Source organism: Hylobates moloch, unplaced genomic scaffold, assembly GCF_009828535.3.
Source record: "Hylobates moloch isolate HMO894 unplaced genomic scaffold, HMol_V3 SCAFFOLD_7, whole genome shotgun sequence".
Lineage (NCBI taxonomy): Eukaryota > Metazoa > Chordata > Mammalia > Primates > Hylobatidae > Hylobates > Hylobates moloch.
The window spans coordinates 84,673,954-84,696,771 of NW_026652282.1; the positions used below are offsets into that span (position 1 = coordinate 84,673,954).

At 37.9% G+C, this 22,818-nt stretch overlaps 1 protein-coding gene and 1 non-coding gene across 3 annotated transcripts in view; one reads left to right on the top strand and one right to left on the bottom strand.

Moving 5' to 3' along the window:
* Positions 1–20,736, bottom strand: part of ZMAT1 (zinc finger matrin-type 1) — a 49,511-nt gene extending 28,775 nt beyond the window's left edge. For both annotated transcript variants that reach the window (XM_032757311.2, XM_032757310.2), the window contains exon 1: positions 20,445–20,736. In XM_032757311.2, coding sequence (XP_032613202.1) covers positions 20,445–20,736 — 292 coding nt within the window. The remainder of the gene's footprint in view (positions 1–20,444) is intronic.
* LOC116812296 (U6 spliceosomal RNA) lies at positions 4,703–4,809 on the top strand. Its single transcript, XR_004370609.1, has one exon. It is a non-coding gene; the product is annotated as a U6 spliceosomal RNA (small nuclear RNA).
* Positions 20,737–22,818: the final 2,082 nt, after the last annotated feature.

A 22,818-nucleotide genomic window follows, 5' to 3' on the forward strand; every position in this document is an offset into this window, starting at 1 on the left:
AGGGATAATAATGAGAACTTCTGAAATCTAGATAAAGATATCAATATCCAAGTACAAGAACATTATAGAACACCAAGCAGATTTAATTCAAAGAAGACTACCCCAAGGCATTTAATAAGCAAGTACCCAAAGGTCAAGAATAAAGAAAGGATCCTAAAACCAGCAAGAGAAAAGAAACAAATAACATACAATGGAGCTCCAATATGTCAGGCAGCAGACTTTTCAATGGAAACCTTACAGGATAGAAGACAGTGGCATCACATATTTAAATGCTAAAGAAAAAAAAAAACCCTTTTACCCTAGAATAGTATATTCAGTGAAAATATCCCCTAAACATGAAGGAGAAGTACTTTCCAAGACAAACAAAAGCTGAGGGATTTCATCAATACCAGACCTGTGCTAAAAGAAATGCTAAAGGGAGTACTTCAACAGAAAGAAAGGGACATTAATGAGTAATAAATAATCACCTGAAGTTACAAAACTCACTAGTAATAGTAAATACACAGAAAACCACAGAATATTATAATACTGTAACAGAGGTGTATAAACTACTCTTATCCTAAGTAGAAAGACTGAATAATGAACCAATCAAAAAGAATAACTACAACTTTTCAAGACATAGTACAGTAAGATATAAGTAAAAATGATAAAAAGTTAAAAAGTCACCTCACCCAACACCAGCGAATCCACACAGGGGAGAAGCCCTATGAATGCAATGATTGCAGCAAGGCAATCAGTCACAGCTCGTCCCTCACCAAACATCAGCGAATCCACACTGGGGAGAAGCCCTACAAATGCAACCAGTATGGCAGAGCCTTCAGCCAGCTTGCTCTCCCCTCATTCAGCATCAGAGGATCCACACAGGAGAGAAACCCTATGAATTTAACCAGTGTGGCAGAGCCTTCAGCCAGAGCTCCCTTCTCATCGAACACCAGAGGATTCACACCAAGGAAAAGCCCTATGGGTGCAATGAGTGTGGGAAATCCTTCAGCCACAGCTCCTTGCTCAGCCAGCACGAAAGGACGCACACTGGGGAAAAGCCCTATGAGTGTCACGATTGCGGAAAGTCCTTTAGGCAGAGCACCCACCTCACTCAGCACCGGAGGATCCACACAGGAGATAAGCCATATGTGTGCAGGGACTGTGGAAAGGCCTTTACACACAGCTCCTCCCTTACCAAGCACCAGAGAACTCACACTGGATAAACCCATTCCACATGTGCTAGGGACATAGGAAGACCTTAAGCCATAGCTCATCCCTTTCTAGATTTGACCCAATCATACACATGAGAAACGTATATTCACACACAAGCCTTTTCACACAGCACTCCCCTCAGACACCCTCAGAGAGTTCACACTGATGGGAAATGACCATGGGACCAGCAAGCTCTAGGTCATCCATCCCTGCATCCAAATAGTAGGGAAATGTGGAGATAATCAACCCTCAGGACCTTCAGCCTCGAACGCCCATTAGTGCTACATTATAGAACCTACAAAAAAGAAATGGAACAAGTGTAATGGATTCAGGGAAAGCTTTTGTCCAAGGATTCATTGTATTCCAAACCAGAGATGCTCAAATTGGTGAGAAACCCAACAAATGCCTTTCATATAATGAAGTCAGAATTTGCCATTATTGCACATTACATTTTTGGGGGGGAAAGTGCTTATGAATGGTGCAGGTTGACTCTGATATTCATTCCCAAATGACAATATGGCAGAGTGTTCCAGAAATGAGAGTGGCATTTTTATGGAATCACTATGGATACTGACCGTCTCAGTAAAAAGCTGTCTGGTTTGTGTGTATATTGTTTGATCAGGGTACATGGCAGCCAGTCACAGATTGGAATTCCATATGACAAAGTATCAGTGTACTATAAACAGGTTTTTAGATATCCCTGCATTATTTTTGCAATTAATCTTTATATGCAATGAGATTGGAAAGCTTTGTATGGGAAGACTCAAAATGTAAAGCTGCTTCCATAGAGTCTCACTGATTTTGAGATGGCTTTTGCTGCTCTGTTCTCCCTCTATATTTCTCTGCAGAACTCACGTTAGAAACACAGATATTTGTTTTACAAAAAGGGAGACTGTTCCTTTGTTAAGCCATCATCTTATAAGCAATAGCAAATTCATGTTAGAAAAAAAAAGTGGGGGGATGAAGTTAAGGTGAGTTTTTATTAGTTTTCTTTTTGCTTGTTTATTTATGTAAATAGTGTTAAGTTGTTAGCAGTTTAAAATAATGGGTTATAAGTTATGAGAAGGTATCTGCAAGCCTCATGGGAATCTCAAACCAAAAAACATACAATAGATACACTAAAATAAAAAGCAAGAAATTAAATCATATTATCAGAGAAAATCATCTTCACTAGAGGAAGACAGAAATGAAAGAAAGAAGGAAGAGAAGACCACAAAACAACCAGGAAACAAAAATCACAAGGGAAGAACTAAGTCCTTACTTATCAATAATAATACTGAAGGTAAATGGACTAAACTTCCCAATCAAAAGACACTGACTAACTGAATGGATGATAAAACAAGACCCACCAATCTGTTGCCTAGAGGAAACATACTTCACCTATACAGACACATAGACTGAAAATGAAAGGATAGAAATAGACATTCCATGCCAATGAAACTAAAACAGAACAGGAGTCACTATACTTAGATCAGAGAAAATAGATTTCAAGACCAAAACTGTAAGAAGAGACAAAGAAGGACATTATATGATGATAAAGGGGTCAGTTCAGCCAGAGGGAGGACATAACAATTTTAAATAGATATGCACCCAACACTGCAGTGCCCAGATATATAAAGGAAATATTACTCAAGTGAAAGAGATAGGCCCCAATACAATAACAGCTGGAGACTTCAACACCCCACTTTCAGCTTTAGAAAGATCTTCCAGACAGAAAGTCAACAAAGAAACAGCAGATGTAATCTGCACTACAGACGAAATGGATCTAACAGATATTTACAGAACATGTCATGTAACAACTGCAGAATACACATTCTTTTCCTTAGCACAAAGGTCTTTCTCAAGAATAGACCATATGTTAGGTCACAAAACAACTCTTAAAACACTCAAAAAAACTGAAATAATATCAAGCATCTTCTCGAACCACAATGGAATAAAACTAGAAATCAATAATAATAGGAATTTTGAAAACTATACAAATACATGGAAATTAAACAATACTCTCCTGAATAACCAGTGGTTCAATGAAGAAATTAAGAAGGATATTGAAAAATTTCTTGAAACAAATAACAATAGAAACACAACATGCCAAAACCTATGGAATACAGCAAAAGCAGTACTCAGAGGGAAGTTTATAGCTATAAGTCTCTACATTTAAAAAGAGTTTAGAAAAACTTCAAATAAATAATCAAATGATGGATTTTAAAGAACTAGAAAAAAACAGCAAAACAACCCCTAAATTAGTAGAACAAAAGAAATAATAAATATCAAGCAGAAATAAATGAAATTGAAATTAAAAATACAAAAGATCAATGAAACAAAAAGCTGGGTTTTTTTTAAAAGTTAAACAAAATTGACAAACTGTTAGCCAGACTACCTAGAAAAAAAGCAAGAAGATCCAAATATATCAAATCAGAAATGAAAAAGGAGACATTACAACCGATACTGCAGAAATTCAAAGGATCATTAGTGTCTACCATGAGCAACTATATGCCAGTAATTTGGAAAATCTAAAGGAAATGGACAAATTCCTTGATAGATACAGCTTACTGACATTGAACCAGGAAGAAATCCAAAACCATTCAGGCCAACAACAAGTAATGAGATAGAAGCCATAATAAAAAAAAAATTCTCAGTAAAGAAAAGCCTGGGACCTAATTGCTAAATTCTAGCAAACATTTAAAGAACTAAGACCAATCCTACTAAAACTATTCTGAAAAATAGAGGAGGAAGCAATACTTCCAAACTCATTCTATGATGCCAGTATTACCCTGATACCAAAACCAGACAAAGAGACATCCAAAAAAGAAAACTACAGGCCAAGATCTCTGATGAATATTGATGCAAAAGTCCCCAACAAAATACTAGCAAACAGAATTCAGCACTACATTAGAATGATCATTCATCGTGACCTAGTAGGATGTTTTTCCTGGGATGCAAGGATGGTTCAACATATACAAATTAATCAATGAGATACATCATATTAATAGAATAAAGGATTAAAAACCATATGATCCATTCAATTGATGCTGACAAAGCATTTGACATAATTCAACATTCCTTTGTGATAAAAACCCTCACAAAACTGGGGATAGAAGGAACATACTTCAACATAATAAAAGCCATATACAACAGACCCACAGCTAGTATTGCAATGAATGGGGAAAAACTGAAAGGTTTTCCTCTAAGATCTGGAACTTGACAAGGATGCTCGGTGTCAAAACTGTTATTCAGCATAGTACTAGAAGTCCTAGCTAGAGCAATCAGACAGAAAAAAAAAAGGTATAAAGGGCATCCAAATGGGAAAGGAAGAAGTCAAATTATCCTTGTTTGCAGATGATGATATGATCTTATATTTGGGAAAATCTACAGTCTCCACAAGAAAACTATTAGAACTGATAAACAAAATCAGTAAATTTTCAGGAAACAAAATCAACACACAAAAAGGACTAGCATTTCTATATGCCAACAATGAACAATCTGAAAAAGAAATTAAAAAATAATTCAAATGCTTACTTCAACAGCACATATACTAAAATTGGAATGATACAGAGAAAATTAGCATGGCCCCTGCACACGGATGACACACAAATTCATGAAGCATTCCATAGTTTTTATCTCATGCCAGTCATAATGGTGATTACTAAAAAGTCAAGAAACAACAGATGGTGGCAAGGCTGTGGAGAAATAGGAACCCTATTACACTATTGGTGGGAATGCAAATTATTTCAACCATTGTGGAAGACAGCGTAGTGATTCTCAAGGACCTAGAATGAGAAATACCATTTGATCCAGAAATCCCATTACTGGATATATAGCCAAAGGATTATAAATCATTCTGCTATAAAGACACATGCACATGTATGTTTATTGCAGCACTATTTACAACATCAAAGACATGGAACCAACCCAAATGCCCATCAATGATAGACTGGATAAAGAAAATGTGGTACATATACACCATGGAATACTACGCAGCCACAAAAAGGAATGAGATCATGTTCTCTGCAGGGACATGGATGAAGCTGGAAGCCATAATTCTCAGCAAACTAATACATGAACAGAAAACCAAACACCGCATTTCTCACTCATAAGTGGGAGTTGAATAATGAGAACACATGGACACAGTGAGGTGAATAACACACACTGGGGCCAGTTGAGGGGTGGGGGCGAAAGGAGGGAGAGCATTAGGGCAAATAGCTAATATATGCAGGGCTTAAAACCTAGATGATGGGTTGATAGGTCCAGCAAACTATGGCACATATATACCTATGTAACAAACCTACATGTTCTGTACTTGTATTCTGGAATTTAAAGTAAAATTTAAAAAATTTTAAAAAGTAATCCAATTTACAATAGCCACACATAAAATTAAATACCTAGGCATTAACTTAAGCAAAGAAATGCAAGATCTCTATAATGAAAACTGTAAAACACTGATGAATGATATTGAAGAGGACACCAAAAAATAGAAAAATATTCCATGTTCATGGATTGGAAGAATCAATATTGTTAAAATCTCCATAGGACCCAAAGCAATCTACAGATTCAAAGCAATCCCTATCAAAACACCAATGACATTCTTCACAGAGATAGAAAAAAAATCTCAAAATTTATATGGAACTACAAAAGACCCAGAATAGCCAAAGTTATCCTGAGTAAAAAGAACAAAACTGGAGGAATTGTTCCTCCATTACCTGACTTCAAATTATACTACAGAGCTAAAGTAATCAAAACACTGTGGTACTGGCATAAAAGCAGACACACAGACCAGTGGAACAGAATAGAGAACCCAGAAACAAATCCACACACCTACAGTGACCTCATTTTTGAGAACGGTTCCAAGAACATAATCTGGGGAAAAGATAATCTCATCAATAAACAGTGCTGGGAAAATTGGATATCCATATGCAGAAAAATGCAGCTAGACCCCTATCTCTATATACAAAATTAAAATCAAAATGCATTAAAGACTTAAATGTAAGACCTCAAACCATAAAATTACTACAAGAAAACACTGAGGAAAATCTCCAGGACACTGGTCTTGGCAAAAATTTCTTGAGCAATACCCCACAAGCACAGGCAACAACATAAAAATGGACAAATGGGATCATATCAAGTTAAAAAGCTTCTGCACAGCAAAGGATATAATCAACAAAGTGAAGAGACAATTCACAGAATGGGAGAAAATATTTTCAAACCACCCATCTGACAAAAGATTAGTAACCAGAATATAGAAGGAACTCAAAGAACTCCAATGGAAAAAATATCTAATAATCCAATCAAAACATGGGCAAATGATTTGCATAGACAGTACTCAAAACAAGACATACAAATGGCAAACATGCGTATGAAAAGGTGTTCAACGTAATTAATCATCAGTAAAATGCAAATCAAAGCTACAATGAAATAACATCTCACCTGTTAAAATGGCTTATATCTAAAAGACAGGCAATAGCAAATGCTGGCAAGGATGTGGAGAAAAGGGAATCCTGATACACTGTTGGTGGGAATGTAAATTAGTACAACTACTAAGGAGACCAGTTTGGAGGTTCCTCAAAAAACTAAATTGAGCTACCATATGATTCAGCAATCTCACCACTGGGTATTTACCCCAAAGAGAGGAAATCAGTGTATCAAAGAGATATCTGCACTGCTATATTTGTTGCGGCACTGTTTACAATAACTAAGATTTAGAAGCAGCCGAAGTGTCCACCAACAGATGAATGGATAAAGAAAATGTGGTACATATACACAATGGAGTACTATTCAGCCATAAAATGAATGAGATTCAGCCATTTGCAACATCATGAATGGAACTGGAGATTATGTTAAGTGAAATAAACCAGGCACAGAAAGACAAATATTGCATATTCTCAATTATTTGTGGGATCTAAAAATCAAAACAACTGAATTCACAGACATACAGATTAGAAGGATAGTTACCAGAGGCTGGGAATGGTAGTGGGGGGTTGGTGGGGAGGTAGAGATGGTTAATGGGCACAAAATAAACAGAATGAATAAGCCTAGTATTTGATAGCACAACAAGGTGCCTATTGTCAGTAATAACCATATATTTTTAAATAATGTAAACAGTAATTGGGTTGTTTGAAACTCAATGGATAGATTAGGGGATGGATACCGCATTATTCATGATGTGCTTATTTCACACTGCACGCCTGTATCAAAACATCTCATGTATCCTACAAATATATATACCTACTATGTACCCATGAAAAGTAAAGGCTGGGCATGGTGGCTCATGCCTGTAATCCCAGCACTTTGGGAAGCCAAGGTGGGTGGATCACAAGGTCAAGAGATTGACCCATCTTGGCCAACATGGTGAAACCCCATCTCTACTAAAATACACATACACAAAAACAAATTAGCTGGGCGTGTTGTTGCACGCCTGTAGTCCCAGCTATTTGGGAGGCTGAGGCAGGGGAATCGCTTGAACCTGGGAGGTGGAGGCTGCAGTGAGCTGAGATTGCGCCACTGCACTCCAGCCTGGTGACAGAGCAATACTCCATCTCAAAAAAAAAAAAGAAAAGTAAAAATTAAAAATAAAGTAAGTAAATATTATTCTTTGATTACAATATAACTTATTACAGATGAACCATTTCTTTTAAGGAAACAAAAGGAAACTATTAAAGGTTCAAGAATTCCTAAAATTTAACACTTATTTCTCTCCTAGATCAACCCTTAATTCCAGACTTCTCCAAGTTTGAAACTGACACTCAAGTTCATAAATATTAATGCTGTTTTTTTTTAAACACACCCTTTCACGACTGGGGCTCCAGATCATTTCCATGAAGCCTATGAAAATACTAGTGCTCCTGTAATTTTTCGTTTAGAATGGCATTGCCTAGACTTACTTCCTTTGACTCTTCCTCAAACAAGCTCTTGGTCTCTTTTTTTTTAATCAAATGGCATAATATTTCTAGAATTAAAATCTCAGTCATTCTCCCCAGAAAATTATTGACTCATATCAATTCTAGCTTATAACATTTTTCAACATCTACCTTTTCCTTTTAATTCATAACACTACCTAGTTCAGGCCCTCAGTGTCTTGGGTATCATATAGTTTTATTGTTATGTATTGAGCTTAGTTTCAAAGTATTATGGTAGATATTTTTGAGAGATAAGAAAGAACAAACATTTAATGAGGCCCTTTGTATGTCAAAAATGATAGATTATCCCTTTAGACCTTAAGACAAATGTGCAAGGTAAGTGGCACATTTGTCTAAATGTTCAAAAATTTTGAAGAATAGAAAATTAGGATTCAGTGAAATCAAAATAACTTGTCACATGTCATTTGGTTTAGCTGGAACTTAACTTTGCATTATCTTGACTCTTTTCATTATGCATACATAACTGTTCCACATGTTGGAGACGACAAACTACGTGATGCAATTCCTAATTTCATGAAATTGACAATTTAGTAAGGAAGATGAGATGTGTATCGAAAGAACTATGATCCCAAGACCAACATGGTCTAAGTGTTATAAGACACAAGAAGGTACAGTGTGCTCCTGCTGAGGAATTTGGGGGGAAAAAAAGGTTTCTGGAGTAGAACTGATTTTGAGCTAAACTTTAAAAGATGTGTAAAATTCAAACAAAAAGAGTGGAATAAAAGTATTTCAGGGGAGGCAAGAGTATGAACGACAATAATGGAAAGCTTAGAATAAAGCCAAGTCATGATGGGCTTCACAAGGGCATATGGACTTAATTCTGCATTCAACGGGGGGAAAGGAGTGACTTAAAGTGGGTATACCAGGGGTCAGTTTCAGGCTTCAGGATTGAACCAGAAGAAGGGTAGTGGGCACAGAATGGAAGGAAAGAATAGAAGAGGTATATAAAAACTAGAGAGAATTAAAGCTTGAGTTTAGAACTTGCTATGAATACAATAATCCTTTAGATTTATTACATTTTTTTTTTTTGAAACAAGGTCCTACTCTTTACTCGGGCTGGAGTGCAGTGGCACAATCATGGCTCACTGCAGCCTCCACCTCCTGGGCTAAGCAATTCTCCCACCTCAGCCTCCCAAGTAGCTGGGACTACAGGCACACACCACCATGCTCAGCTAATTTTTTTTTACTTTTTGTAGAGACAGAGTTTCACCATGTTGCCTAGGCTGGTCTCAAACTCCTGGGCTGAAATGATCTGCCTGCCTCTGCCTCTGTCTCCCAATGTACTGGGACTACAGGTGTGAGCCACTGTGCCCGGCCTAGATCTATTACATTTAAGCTTAAGGAATATTGTTCCTGATGCAGGAGATGGAGCTTTGACTTCACATGCAATAAATTCGTCTACAATTGTCAATGACAAATTCTGTTTATGGGTGTAATAAAATAAATGTGTTGATGCTCTGATTTCAGTAATTGAAAATTAAAATACATGAAAACATGAAATTATAAAAGATATTGGAATGATGATTCACATTTACAATGTATTTAAAAGGTAGACTGTGAGTTCTGCAAGGAGAAAATAAAGGAAAAAAAAGAAAAATTAAAATGTACTTAAAAGGATTTATCCAAATTTTTTCTAAGTAGCATACTTTCCTAATTCAGTCAAATGGTTTATATCTACTCAAATATTCAGGAACAAATCCTAATGTAAAAATAATTATTAATCAGGGTTTTCTATCACATCCACACACATAGCTTTTCAAAATCATACATGCTGAATTAAAATCAAAGTATCTGTGAGTGGTTCAATTCATCCATAAGTGATTCTTATGATCAGTTAGGATAGGAATCGTTGCCCTGTAGGACAGGTCTAGAATCTTACACATAATAGCTGTCCAGTATCTATTTGGTGACTAAGCTGATTGATATAAAAGTCTTGCCATCTAAAATGGTACTTATCAAGCTAAATTATGCTTTAGTCTAACATGAAGAGATTTTTGAAAAAAAATAAGGATATATAAATGTACATCTTTTTTGCACTACTTCAAATCTACTTAATTCTCCGAAGTTGAGGCTAAATAATCTCTGCTTTTAGCCTATATTTGGCCATAATCTCTTAGCCAAACTAGTCGTTTGGTTCAACCTTCCACCACGGTTGTTTTCAAGCCTAGCTGCACACCAGAATCACCAATTAAAACATACCAATGCCCAGGATCCACTCCAGACTAATTAGAATCTCTGAGAGCGGTTCCCAGTCATATTTTACTATTTGTTTTGTTTCTTAAAGCTTCCCAGGTGATACAACAAGGGTAAGTATAAACCTTCTTCTAAAATGACAATCCTTCAATATTTTAAGACAGCATTATTTATTTAGGACATATTTATTCTTCCCTCCCTCTCTGCCCTATTTGTGAATTAATCCCAGTATGTCATAATTTCTAATCCTTTTATTAGTTTGCCTAAATCCCTGCCACTCATAAGGTATAACCTAAACACAATCACTTTAATACTGTAATAACAACAAATAAGTAAAATGGGACCACCTTTTTCACTCTGCTATTAACTAGCTGTATGACTAAGAACATATCACAGCCTTTCAGATTTCTGTTTCTACCTGACAGATAGAAATTCTTCTGGATCCCAAAACAGATCCAATATATACTTATATTTTTGATTTTAAGTTTTACCTTGTTAGAGTCAAACCACCATTTCCAGACTTTCAAGATCTTTTTGGATCTTCTAGAATCTGCCACCAGGAGGCTCATGGAAGGGGGGTTTCCACTGAGAACAAATTTATAAAATGGGTGTTGTTTTCCAGAGGCTACTGTATACTGCCAAATTCTCCTCAGGTTGCATTTCCTCTAAATTTGACATGAATTTGATGATGTCTACTTTCTAAAAGTCATACCTAAGGCTTGGAGAGGTTAAACAGTTTGCCCAAAGTCACACAGCTGTAAGTGTCAAAGCCAGGATTCAAATCTAAGTCTGCCCAAGGTTTCCCTGAGCTTGCTCTTTAAAAGGCTAGTCTTTTTTATTTTTTCCGAGATGGAATCTTGCTATGTTGTCCAGGCTGGAGTGCAGTGGTGTGATCTTGGCTCACTGCAACCTCTGCCTCCGGGGTTCAAGTGATTCTTCTGCCTCAGCCTCCCAAGTAGCTGGACTACAGGCGTGCGCCACCATGCCTGACAAATTTTTGTATTTTTAGTAGAGACGGGGTTTCATTATGTTGGCCAGGCTGGTCTTAAATTCCTGACCTCAGGTGATCCGCCTGCCTTGGCCTCCCAAAGTGCTGGGATTACAGGCAAGGCTAATCTTAAAAAGAGACGTCATCTCCAGGCTTGACATATGTAAGAAATATGTCTGATTTTCACAAGAGATGCTAAATGTTTCTTTCGATCCACCCAACCCCCAACCCCCACTATTTGAGACATGATTTTTGGACTCCCAGAAAAAAATGACCAATAGCCAATTCTGAAAGTTGAGAGGAAACTGGTGACAATACAGATGTCTTTCAGCCTGTTTCAGGGTGACAGCTTAGAGGAAAGGCCAGCCTCAGGGAGCAGATGTTAAATTAGATAGGTGAGCAGATAATGTTGACTGTGAGGAAGATGACTGGGAAGGAACCAGTGTTTACTGAGAACTCACTACCTGCCAGGAATAGAACTGTTCTGGCATAGAATTGGGACTTAAGAGCTGATTCTAGTAGAAATGGGAACCAAGGGATAGCTGAAGAAACTTAGGGGCATCTTCCTCTCTTTTCTTCTTTATACTCTCCCCACGTCTTTTCTCTTCCTTAACTGATTAGAATATGAAATAAATTTATTTTTATTGGTTGGTTGTTAAGTGTGGGTTTATACTGATTCTTAATTCCAAAAGTAGTTAAGAGTTGTAAAAAGCATTAGGATGAGAGAGACTGCATTAGTTTTCACCCTGCTATTAACTAGCTGTGTGACTAAGAACATATCACAGCCTTTCAGATTTCTGTTTCTACCTGACTTTATATGGGTTGATGGTGATCAATGAAAAAATATATTTTAGATGGGAATATATACAGAAGCAAAATTTTGGTGGGGTACTTAACAGAGGACCCAAACACCTAGCTGCTTCCAAATACGAAGCACAGAAGATGATTTAAAGTTTTAAGCAGCTATACAGATAACACAAACCTTTAAGGGTCTAAAAAATCAAAGGGTCCCAATATTTCTTCTTCTACTCCTCCATTATCTTTATTTTCTTGTCTATATCCTAACCCTAAAGCTGCCTCTCTCCAAAATATCTCTTTGTAAAAATCCATGAGGCATTTCTATTACCAAGTGTAATATTTTAATAATTGCAACTCGAATTAAAAAGAAATTTTTCTGCAAAATTAATATTTTGGTTATGATTTAGGTACAATAGTTGAGTTTTCCCCAATGATAAATGTGCAAAATTCATGGCAGATGGTCTTTTATCTTTCAATCTAAGTAAGTAAGAAATTAGGAGAGCTAGAATTAAAAACATAAACAGATTACACATTAGAATATCAAATGACAATATACTGAATATTGTGAAGTATGATTTCAAGTCTCATCTGGAAAAAATACACTTCTTTGAACATGGTATGGTAAATACTTCCTGGTTAATTTTAGGCATATTTTTTCAATATTTCTAGCCTAGAATTTTTCAACTGTTCTTCATTCCCTGGTACATTTGAACTTTTTTATGCTACTATAAACTTGGAAAAGAGATAAGGATAGAGGAGCAAGTTTTTTTTGTTTGTTTTTTGAGATGAAGTCTCACTCTGCCGCCCAGGCTGGAGTGCAGTGGTGAGATCTTGGCTCACTGCAACCTCTGCCTCCCGAGTTCAAGTGATTCTCCTGCCTCAGCCTCCCAAGTAGCCGGGATTACAGGCATGCACCACTGTGCCTGGCTAATTTTTGTAATTTTAGTAGAGATGGGGTTTCACCATGTTGGCCAGGCTGGTCTCAAACTCTTGACCGCACGTGATCCACTCACCTCGGCCTCCCAAAGTGCTGGGATTACAGGCGTGAGCCACCATGCCCGGCTGAGGAGCAAGATTTTATAATCAGAATCAAAGCCTACTTTAGTGAAACTTGGTATTGAGATCTTAATGACACAAAGGCATGCTCTCAAATATGAAGTGGAATGTACCATATTTAAAATATACAGGAATTTCTGATGCTGATATCATTTATTTCCATTTTAACATGAAACAAAAGCAATGGGGAATAAGAAAGTACTATCAAAAACTAGGTTCAAAATGGGAAGATAACCTACATGTGATAATGAAGTAAGGGTTTAAAAATAGTAAGATGTGGAAAAGATAAGACCAGTGTTTACTAGATGGTCCCATTTATACTCAGGATATAAGAGGGTAAAATTGCTTTGCAATGCTGTGCTTTGTGGTAATAAGAAACTATTCAAGTTGCCAACTGTTAACAAATTAAGCGTAACTTTTAAATATACATTACTTTCCATAAATTAAATACATCACAAAGTTCTTCAGAGTGGAGAAATATGGTCATATAACAAAACTATGACCTATATGTACAGAGTTTCAATTTGGGATGATGAAAAAGTTCTGGAGATGGACAGTGGTGAAGCTTGCTTGACAATGTAAATGTACTTAATGCCACTGAATTTCACCCTTAAAATGGCAAAGTTTATGGTGTGCATATTTTACCACAATAAAACATAAAATAAAATATTGAAAAAAATAAAAGATAAAAGCATCTGAATCACTGCATGAAGGACGGCTGCCCTGTAGAGTCAATCTGCTGCTCAGAGGAAACTGCATGAGCAAGTGATGGTTGTTTTGCTACCATGACATAAACAATCCACTTTTGAATAACATTTATGATGGTTATTTGAAATGAAATGGTAGTTTTGTGACAAATTATAAATGGGATCTGATCAGAGAGCGCATATATTCCATGTAATGTATTTGATTACATGTAAGTGCGGCTTCAGCATTTGGTAGGAGAATGAATAAACTTCAATTTTCTATAAATAAGAGTGTTTTACCTCTTCATTTCCCTCTTACAAGAAATGTTTTCATGACCTAAGAAAATAAATCTTTCATAATAATTTGTAATGGGGAGAAAAACTATGACCTACAGCACTGGGATGTAGAAAAAAATAAATAAGATTCTGAGCTGGTCAAATAGATTCAAATCCCATCTTTACCCACAACTATATAGCCTTCAGCAAATTATGTAACCACTATGGACCGTTTTTTATTTCACCTAAAAGGTACAGAAATACAATGTGTAATTTTGAATTCTAGGATTTGGTGAATGTTAAATGAAATCATTTTTAAAACGTTCAACACATGTAGGCACTTGATAAAGTATGCTTGTTCACTAATCCAGAAGCTTTGAACTTTTTACTTAATATTATACATAATCATTTTATTTAGACCAGAGTTATTTTAGAGGTCATCTAGTTCATGGTTTCTGAAACTCGGCACTATTGTCACTTTGGGCCGGATAATTGATTGTGGTGAGGAGCCTGTCCTATGCATTGTAGGATATTTGGCAGCATCTTTGGCCTCTGCCAATCAGATGCAGGTAGCATTCCATAGTTGTGACAACCAAAAATATCTCCAGACAACGTCAAATATCCCATGAGGCAAAACTGCCTCCAGTTTAGCACCAATCCAATGTCCTCATTTCATAAATGAGGAAGCTAAGGCCCAGAGAGGTAATAGGAATTAAAGAATTGAGGGAGGTAAAATGTAAAACATATGATTCTAGACTCAGGTGGATTTGGTCTATCAAAAAATTCTAGTAGTCTGGGAAGAGACAATAGTAATAGTAGAGGGATGTTCTTAAGTCAGTAAAATGCAATTAGGAGTACTAATAGCTAACATTCTATGGACTTGGGCATTACTAAAATCCCTTATGTTGATATAAAATACTCAATTCAGTTTGGACCAGAATATCTGCCTTCAATGATATAAAAAGCCAAGAGGTTGACTTGATAGAAACTTACTTTTTAGCTACTTTTTGTTAGATTGTGCCTACTCCAAATAGCAGCACTATTATGTGAAAGTAAAGTAACATTAACTTCTGCATTCAGAAGTGCAGCTGAGTGTGAAATCCAAATTATCATATTTGAAACTTTCTAATTAATGCTACTACATAACAGGCAATTTAAGATGAAATGCATTTTTATGACAAAAATAAAACATTTATGGCTTGAGTGAGAATAATGAATTTGGTCCACCCGTGCTTATGGAATTGTAAACCATGCAGGATCTCTGAGGAAAGGAACCAGAAAATTACCATATTTCTTCAGTTCCGGGCAAGAGAATTCTCTGTTCATTCCAATTAAATGTTCTTTGTTAACCCCCAAGTTTAAGCTATTCAAATTAGGTGACTCTATTTTAGATATAACTGACTATATATTTAATAAAATGAATCTCACTTGCATTTGTTAAATGACAATTAGGTTGAGTTGCACAAACCCCCAAATTTCCTCCTCAGGATAACCCGTCAGATGTTTATGGGAAAAACTTGCTATTAGAAGTTTTAATGCTTTGCTGAAGTGGGAAGTTCACAGGCCAACTGATCTTGATGCAAAAACATCTAGCATTGTAAAAGATTCGTTGTATATCCTATTTTAATAAAGTAACAAAAATGGAGCAAACTTCAGGACTGGCTGCAATATCGTAAACATAAATCTCATTCTCAGTCACAGATTTAAAGTCAGGCATTAAAAAAATCTGAGAAATAATCATTTTAATTGTGCAAAGAGCACATATGCTATATTTTCCATGATTACACTTTTAAACTCCCTCAAGCATTCTTGATTAAATAGAATTAAAAAAAACTGACTTGACCTTTGCAATCTTTTAATAACATCATAATCTTAGAAAAGAATGAGCAGAGCACAGCACTAAGTTATAGGAGACTGGGGAACTGAGTTAACCTACACAAAACGTTTTAACTCTTTTTCCCCTAAGGGTCACACTCTGTTTAAGGAGTTTTCATGAATAATAGCTGTGGTAGAAATGCAGATCTGTACCTCTCAGCATGATGACTCACAGCTATAACGCTATCTAGTGTCCTTAGTTTTTCAGCTCGTAAGATTAACACCTGACTGATGAGTTTGCCAAGTTTTAGCTACTTTACACAGTTAACACAATCAAACAAATAATGAAGGGTTTCCCATGGCATGTTAACAATTACAAATTACAACAGAATTAACAAAATAATTGGGAGTACTAGTTATATGTTTAACATTTACATTGTCTTTATTTAAACCAAGTCCTTTACCTTGATAATCACAAGCACTTTGTGGCTAGCCAGCTCAGGGTTCATGCTTGTGAAGTCAGAAACTGAATTAAGGTACTGTGTAAATCCATTAATACACTTGGTCCCATGACAGCTACTTTGCATCAGAAAGCCACCAAATACATGGCATTCATTCCGACAGGTTAGTAAATGTGAATGAATCTGCAAGGCTGGTTTCAGATGGGAAAGAATCAAAGTTTTTATCTTAACCGATATGTAATAAATATAGTAAGGGGTATGCTTAAGTTAGTCTTTAAAACAAGCTTAGTATTTTCACACACTGAAACCTAATAGAGAGGGTCAGAAACGAACAAATAATAATTTACCTCTCTCCAGACATCTCCACCTGCCAAATGCAGAGAATTAAAAACTAATTCTGTAACAGTTTACTATTCTTCCCTCACACCAACATTAGATTTACAGTATAATTTGCTTTACTGTGCCTGTAGTATATAAAATACTATGAGCTACAGAGTACAGATTTATAATAAACAATGGAATGGTCCTGTGGCTCAGGATTCTGACTAGTAACATTTAAAACTGCATTCCTTCCCTTATTTAAATATTTTATAATTTTACTATCAAACACTATTATTGAGTTGTTTAGTATAGCTGTGTTTAATTTGTCCGTATATCCTTAACACTAAGCATAGTGCCTGGCACACACACATAGAAGTGTTCAATAAATGATTCCTGAATACATGAAAGGTTACCCACTAGATTTTCTTTTTCTTTCTTTTTTTGTTTTTTTTTGAGACGGGGCCTCGCTCTGTTGCCCAGACTGGAGTGCAGTGGCGTAATCTCGGGTCACTGCAACCTCCCACTCCCGGGTTCAAGTGATTCTTCTGCCTCAGTCTCCCGAGTAGCTGTGACTATAGGCGTGTGCCATCACGCCCGGCTAATCTTTTGTATTTTTAGTAGAGACGGGGTTTCACCGTGTTAGCCAGGATGGTCTTCATCTCCTGACCTCGTGATCTGCCCACCTCCGCCTTCCAAAGTGTTGGGATTACAGGTGTGAGCCTCCGTGCCCAGCCTACCCACTAGATTTTCTTATGGTGGTCTTACTATCATTTAACTTGAAACTTTACTGAATAATATGGAGACAAATGATAGTCTTGTTAGGTCATTGCTACACAAACAGATTAATAGCTAAATAAAAAGCCAGAAGGTCTTCCAATCTAAAACAGGATACATTTGATATATTTTTTCTTAAAAGGAAGAGGTAAATAAGCAGTATTTTTTTTTACTATGAATATACCAGAACATTATTCCTGAGTGAAAATTCATTTTTGAGCCATTAAACATTTTTGAAAAATGAAATATGAAGTGTCCTACGAAATCTCATAATTCCCTTTACTGTGAATTCTGAGTGTATATGTGTCTTTTCAGATGACATTTCTTTTCTTTCTTTGTTCTATTTCTAGGTTTACTGCTCAATGTCCCATTTGTAATCTTTGAAAGCTTCTAATATTCCCTGTTTGCTAGTTTCTAATCTCCATTGACATTTGTTCATTATCCACCCCAAGACAGATGAAATCCTCAAGAATAACAGCTACAGTTCAAAATGGATCAGCAAATGCTTTTCCAAACCACTTTTAATGATCCTATAAGGAGTGGACTTGCAATAATTGAATCTTGACAATTCTTTGACACCTTTTAGAGCAATCTCTTAACTAGGACTTAAACAAGCAAAAGATACTGGCATACCACCAAGTAACATTTTCCTTTCTTCTCCTTGATCCGCCATCATAATTGACAACCATTTATGGCATATGTGTATATATATATATATATTATATATATATATGTAGAGAGAGAGAGAGAGAGAGAAACAAAAATATTTTGAGGCCTAATAGTGTTTCGAACAGTGCAATATATAAAATGTTTGCCATTTGTTAAGTGAAAAGGTGAGAGAATTTTAGTTTGGACTGAATAGTGAATGAAGGATATTTAGCTAAAATGAAATGGTAAGAGAATTTTTAGGTTAACAATTATATTTGGTTTTTCATATGCTAGTAAATTGTCTCAACACTAACTCAACATAGATCTCATTATTCACTGAATGTCAGGTGATAACTATCAGAAAAGGTTTCTTACGATTTATGAGTTATTGTTCTAGGGCACAACCATGGAAATGTGATTGAAAGAGTATCAATCCAGAACAGCAAAATCATGGTTGATACTTTCAGATCTGAAATCAACCCTCAGAGTGTGGGTAGTTTTATTCCCTTATTTCAAAAATGTCAAAACCCAAATCGAGAGGGCATGGGGCCTGTTCAGGGTCACAAAGTCCAGTGAATTAATTAGCAGCTGAACCTACGTTAACTGCATCACACTCCTATGCCAGGGTGCTCCTCATTTTACTGCCTAGCGATAATATAAGTAAGGTATTGCTCCTACTTTATGAAATTAGCTCTCTGAAAGCCTTTAATATTTGCATATATTAAAAGATACTGCAAACAAACCAGTTACATCACCAGGCAAAAAGCCATATTTTTTTTTTCCATGAGATACTGGTCTTAAACCTTACTGTGAACAGACGATGAGAACCAAATTGAATTGTGATCTTGATGCCTATAAAACTGCTCTTGCCTACTAGCTGGTTATGGACATAGAGGTTGATATAAAAATTTTAAATCCAGATTTCATGTTTCCATCCATTAAGCCTGATTGAAGACACTAAATGGAGTCTTTCAAAGGTTGACTTTAGTTAGAGAGTTGATAAACAAAACATTAGTGTATTTCTAACTTCCATATTTAATAAGTGGCATCTATGTAATGTGCCTATACAAATATTGTAAGGGTTTTTTTTCTACTTTGCCATTCCTCCAAAGTGAAAGGTGTGAAAGGTTATGGAATAGCACACAGGGATATATCATTTAAGAATGTGAAGAAGAGATTATTTTTATGCGATAATTTTAATGGGGTATCTTCCTAAGAAAAAGGAACTTATTTTCCTCTATTTTGGTGTCCACAATCTTTCACTTTGGAGGCAAGTTAGCAACATAAGGTAACACAGCAAATTCTGGAAATTAATTACGAAATTTACATGGCAAAATGCTTTACTGGGATGCTCTGCAGTGGAATGGTCTCCACCAGCTAAGAACATTTCCCAAACTGCTTAAAAACACATTTCAATGGCAAATTTTACAGTTTGCTATTAGTAGGCTGTTTACAAGTATACAGAACTTTGTGTGAATACCGCTTATATTGAGACAGTCAAGAAATCTTTTTATGTTAGGAGTAATATGTGTTGGTAGGTACAACAGAACTTATTAAAAGCCAAACCACCTTAAAGATGGACCTGTAAACCTTGCTTTACTAGGTCACATCCTCAAATAGCCAAAGAAAACTCTCCAAAGTGATTCCTGAAATCTGTACTTCTGCCACACTCTCTTCCTCTTTCCCTAGTAGAGCCCCTCCACCAGACCTTACCTTCCTAAAATCCGACAATCTTACTTTAAAGCTCAAGTATACACTTGTAACCTGCCCAAATTTCTGACGCCATCTCTCTGTAAATATTCTACTTCGAGTTTCTACACTGCAGGACGTTGGACACCAAAGGGGGGTTTACTCCCCCTTATTTCTTCGGCATTTCCTCTTTTATCTCCGCCCCTTTCTCCATCGGTCCCCCTTCCCTTATCCTTGACCCTCTTGGCCCACAGCACTTCTACCTTGCCTCCTCTCTCTTCCAAATCACGCCTCAGCTTCCTACAGCACACTAAGGTGTCCTGGCTGGGAGAGAAATTATGTGGTATTTTTTTTTCCCTTCAAACTCCTGCCTCATGAGTACCTGCAATTCTTTTGCCTGGGGTCCCCCATCCTTTACAGGTGGGAGAGGTAGGGAAGGCCCTCTCTGCTTCAGTCCATCTTGCACACTCGGGGCTAATACGGCGGGGCGGGGCGGGGCGAGCTTGGCCTTTACTGCGCCACGGCAGGTGGGGGGTGGGGCAGTGGCGAACCGCGCCCAGCCCAATCTCGGACGGGCTGAAGAGAGGCAGCGAAGGAGATGGGGCCGCCCCCGCACCCCGGGACGGGAACTCACCTTCTCTGAGGCAAGGGCGGGTGTCTACTTTAAAACTACTGCCCCCCCTCCCCGCCGCCGCCATAGTGGAGCCGCCAAAGCCGCCGCCGCCGCCGTCGCCACAGCCACCGGCAGGCGGGCAGGCAGGGGCGGAGGTGGCGGAGGAGGCAGGAACAATTACTGCCGCCGCCGCCGCCGCCGCCGCCGCCGCCGCGCAGGCGGTGTAGGAGGAGGAGGAGGCGGCAGAGACGGTAGCTTCCTGAGGGGAAGACTCCGCCGCCAGCGGGCTGACTGTGCTCGGCGCCGCCGCCATCGCAGCGAGGCGCGCGGACAATTGCACTTGCGTCTCGATTCCGTTAAGCTCCTTTAGCCCCGCCTTCCGTTAGCCCCACCCCCTTTGTCCCTCTTTTCAACGCTTCAGCTCGAGCCTCGTTCTCGCTCCTCAGTCCACCAATCGGAGAGCTTTAAGCAGCCGGCCGTTTCCCCCTCCCCCACTGCCTTGCGTCACCTCACCTCCCTTTGGAGGGGAAGCAATGACGGCCAAGGGCAAAGGGCAAAAAGCGCGGGATGTAAAAGCACGTGGGCCTCGCACAGTGAGGCTTCTTTGGAGAGCTAATCTAGAACCAATTTAAGAGGAAAAAATGTCTCAACCTGTTGATTTCAGGATATCAATAGGAAACCTATTGATTTCACCTCCAAAATATCTCTGAAATATATCTTCATCTGGCTTTTTTTTCTTTTTCTTTTTTCTTTTCTTTTCTTTTTTTTTTTGAGGGAGAGTCTTGCTCTGTAGCCCAGGCTGAAGTGCAGTGGTGCCATCTCACACACTGCTACCTCTGCCTCTCGGGTCCTCGTTCAAGCAATTTTGCCTCAGTCTCCCAAGTACCTGGGATTATAGGCATGCGCCACCATGCCCAGCTAATTTTTGTATTTTTAGTAGAGATGGGGTTTCACTATGTTGGCCAGGCTAGTCTTGAACTCCTGACCTCGTGATCCACCTGCCTCGGCCTCCCAAAGTGCTGGAATTACAGGCGTGAGCCACCATGCCCGGCCCCTGGTTTTCTTAAAGCACTTAGTACAGAGAATAGAACAGAATCTTTGGTCCTGACACATTGTTTTCGTGGCCTCTTAAAGGACTGCCTGTCTACAGATCTGCCCATCTTAATTACAATAAATTCCTGTGAATTCAGCACCCAATAGAAGTACTAGAATATTACTGATAATTTAAATTTCATCTTGTCCCCCCAACCTCTCCTCTCAAAGAAACCAATATCCTGATTTATATTTATTATTTCTTTGCATTTTAACATATATTCTTATCACATAGATATGTGCCTAAATAGTGTTGTTTAGTTTTGATTGTTTTCAATTTTCACAAATATTTATATCTTTTTCTAGGTAGCATTCTGGGACTTGTTTCTGCTTTTTTTCCCTCAAGCAATACTTCCACCTCAGCCTCTGGAGTAGCTGGGATTACAGGAAGGAGCCACCATGCTTGGCCTGGGACTTGTTTCTTTCACACAACACTCTGTTTCTAAAATTCATCTATGTTGTTGCTTGTAGCTGTAGTTATGCACTGTCGATGCTGTAGAATATCTCACCCTTTTCCTTATTGATGGGCACACCTCCTGGTGCATTTGTGCAAGTCTCCTTTAAGTATTCTCTCCTTTCCAGTCTTAGATCCATTGCTGTATTTCAAGTCCTCATGATATATGGTCAGAAGTATGGCATCTACCCCACTGGTCTTCTTTCCTCTGATCTCAATCCCTCCAATCTATTACCATATTGTTGCCAGTCGTCACTGGCTGTCCAGTGCTTATTGGACAGAGTCAAAAGACACAGTTTTGCCCTGTTAGTCTCCCCATTCACCTCTTTGACCTCATCTCTTTCCACTGTCCCCATCTCTCCCCTCTGCTTTTACTTGGATTTAGCAATCCCTAAATCTTCTTAGATTCCTGTGAAGACCGCCAGGCGCGGTGGTTCACGCCTGTAATCCCGGCACTTTGGGAGGCCGAGGCGGGCAGATCACGAGGTCAGGAGATCAAGACCATCTTGGCTAACACAATGAAACCCTGTCTCTACTAAAAATACAAAAAAATTAGCTGGGCGTGGTGGCGGGCACCTATAGTCCCAGCTACTCGGGAGGCTGAGGCAGGAGAATGGCTTGAACCCAGGAGGTGGAGCTTGCAGTAAGTCAAGATTGTGCCACTGCACTCCAGTCTGGGCGACAAAGCGAGACTCCATCTCAAAAAAAAAAAAAAAAAGATTCCTGTGAAGACCATGTTATTTCATGATGTAATGTTATTGTATATGTTCTTCTCTCTTCCTGAAACACCTTTTCCCCCACTTTAGGCACTTGCCTAATGAAATCCTATACACCCTTAGAAACCTAGAC